General features: G+C 37.1%; 1 protein-coding gene across 2 annotated transcripts in view; it reads left to right on the forward strand.

Annotated features, from left to right (window-relative positions):
* Positions 1 to 1523, forward strand: part of LOC122355503 (receptor-type tyrosine-protein phosphatase epsilon-like) — a 12443-nt gene that overhangs the window by 8548 nt on the left and 2372 nt on the right. For both annotated transcript variants that reach the window (XM_043253914.1, XM_043253913.1), the window contains 4 exons: positions 480 to 615; positions 691 to 840; positions 921 to 1014; positions 1216 to 1292. In XM_043253914.1, the coding sequence (XP_043109849.1) occupies positions 480 to 615; positions 691 to 840; positions 921 to 1014; positions 1216 to 1292 (457 nt within the window). The remainder of the gene's footprint in view (positions 1 to 479; positions 616 to 690; positions 841 to 920; positions 1015 to 1215; positions 1293 to 1523) is intronic.

The raw sequence follows: 1523 nt of genomic DNA on the forward strand, positions 1-1523 counted from the left end.
AAAATATTAACACAATTCTGCTAAAAATATTTTTAACCATTATTGTGATTTGTCTTTGTAATGTTAGCTTTAATCATTTGTTTTTCAGGAGTGGAGCAATAATAAATTAATGATAATTAATAATAATTGCAATTTATTTTAGAATTTTTATGTGAAATTTAATTATCATTTTAAAATGAACATAAAAGAAAGAAAGAAGGAAAGGTTGTATATTATATATATTTATACATTTTTGAAGAATAGCATAAAATAAAAAGATTACACTAGAAAAGAGAATGTTTTTTTTTTTTTTTATCTCTGAAGATCTTTGATTTATATTGTTAAAAAACGGTCCGTATTTCCAAAAGAAGGGCTGAAAATATATTCATATTTTTGGAAAAACCCTCAATTGATAAACCATTCACATCAAGAGCAGTAAAGCAAAGGATACGATGTTGTTTCTGTTGTAAATAACTGCATCTGTGCTGTTGGTCTGTCAGCGCCGGCGTGGGCAGGACAGGAACCTTCATCGTCATCGATGGCATGATTGACATGATGTACGCAGAAAAGAAGGTGGACGTCTTTGGCTTCGTGTCAAGAATACGAGAGCAGAGATCGCAGCTCATTCAGACGGATGTGAGTTCAACGTCCTAGTCGTTATAGAAAGAACAGGTGAAGCCGTGCATGTTTAACCCCTGGTTTGTGTCGCAGTTGCAGTACTCCTTCATCTACCAGGCTCTGCTGGAGTACTTCCTGTACGGAGACACGGAGCTGGACGTTTCTTCTCTGGAGGGTCACCTGGATAAACTTCACAACACCAGCGCGCCGCTGGACCGCGTCGGCCTGGAGGAAGAGTTCAAGGTGAGGAAATGAGCCTGCGCTCGGTTACCGATCTGGTTTTTATGCAGATTGTTAATGCATTTTCAACACCGGCTTTGCAGAAACTGACAAACATGCGTATAATGAAGGAAAACATGAGGACGGGCAACCTGCCTGCCAACATGAAGAAGAACAGAGTCCTTCAGATCATCCCATGTGAGTCTGTGAAGCTCAAATCCCTACAAACAGGCTGTAAAACACATTTAATCTCTTCCTTCCATCTGAAATGTAAGCCGGTTTGTTTACAAGGAAGTTAATCAGAAATCTCTCTTCCTTTTCCTGTTCTGCTTGTGACTTTGTAACGGTGAGACGGGCCATTCAAAACACCCGAGCTCATTTTTTTACATTTTTGTTCAGATGATTTTAATCGAGTCATCCTTTCGATGAAGAGAGGGCAGGAGTTCACCGACTATATCAACGCATCTTTCATTGATGTGAGTTTGTCATTACTTTTTACCTTACAGGGGAGGGTTGTGATACGGATAAAAAAAAAGAAATGAACTGTTTTCTTTTGAAATAAGACCAGGGATGTTTAAGTCAATTTTGTTTAAATTTCGTCATTGTTTACAAAAATCTGTGTCTGAAATGAACTTTACACCAGTTTATCATCAACCATAAATATTTCTTACCAACCACGAATCTGTATTTTTTTATTAATTTTATTA

This window comes from Puntigrus tetrazona, chromosome 12, assembly GCF_018831695.1.
Source record: "Puntigrus tetrazona isolate hp1 chromosome 12, ASM1883169v1, whole genome shotgun sequence".
NCBI lineage: Eukaryota > Metazoa > Chordata > Actinopteri > Cypriniformes > Cyprinidae > Puntigrus > Puntigrus tetrazona.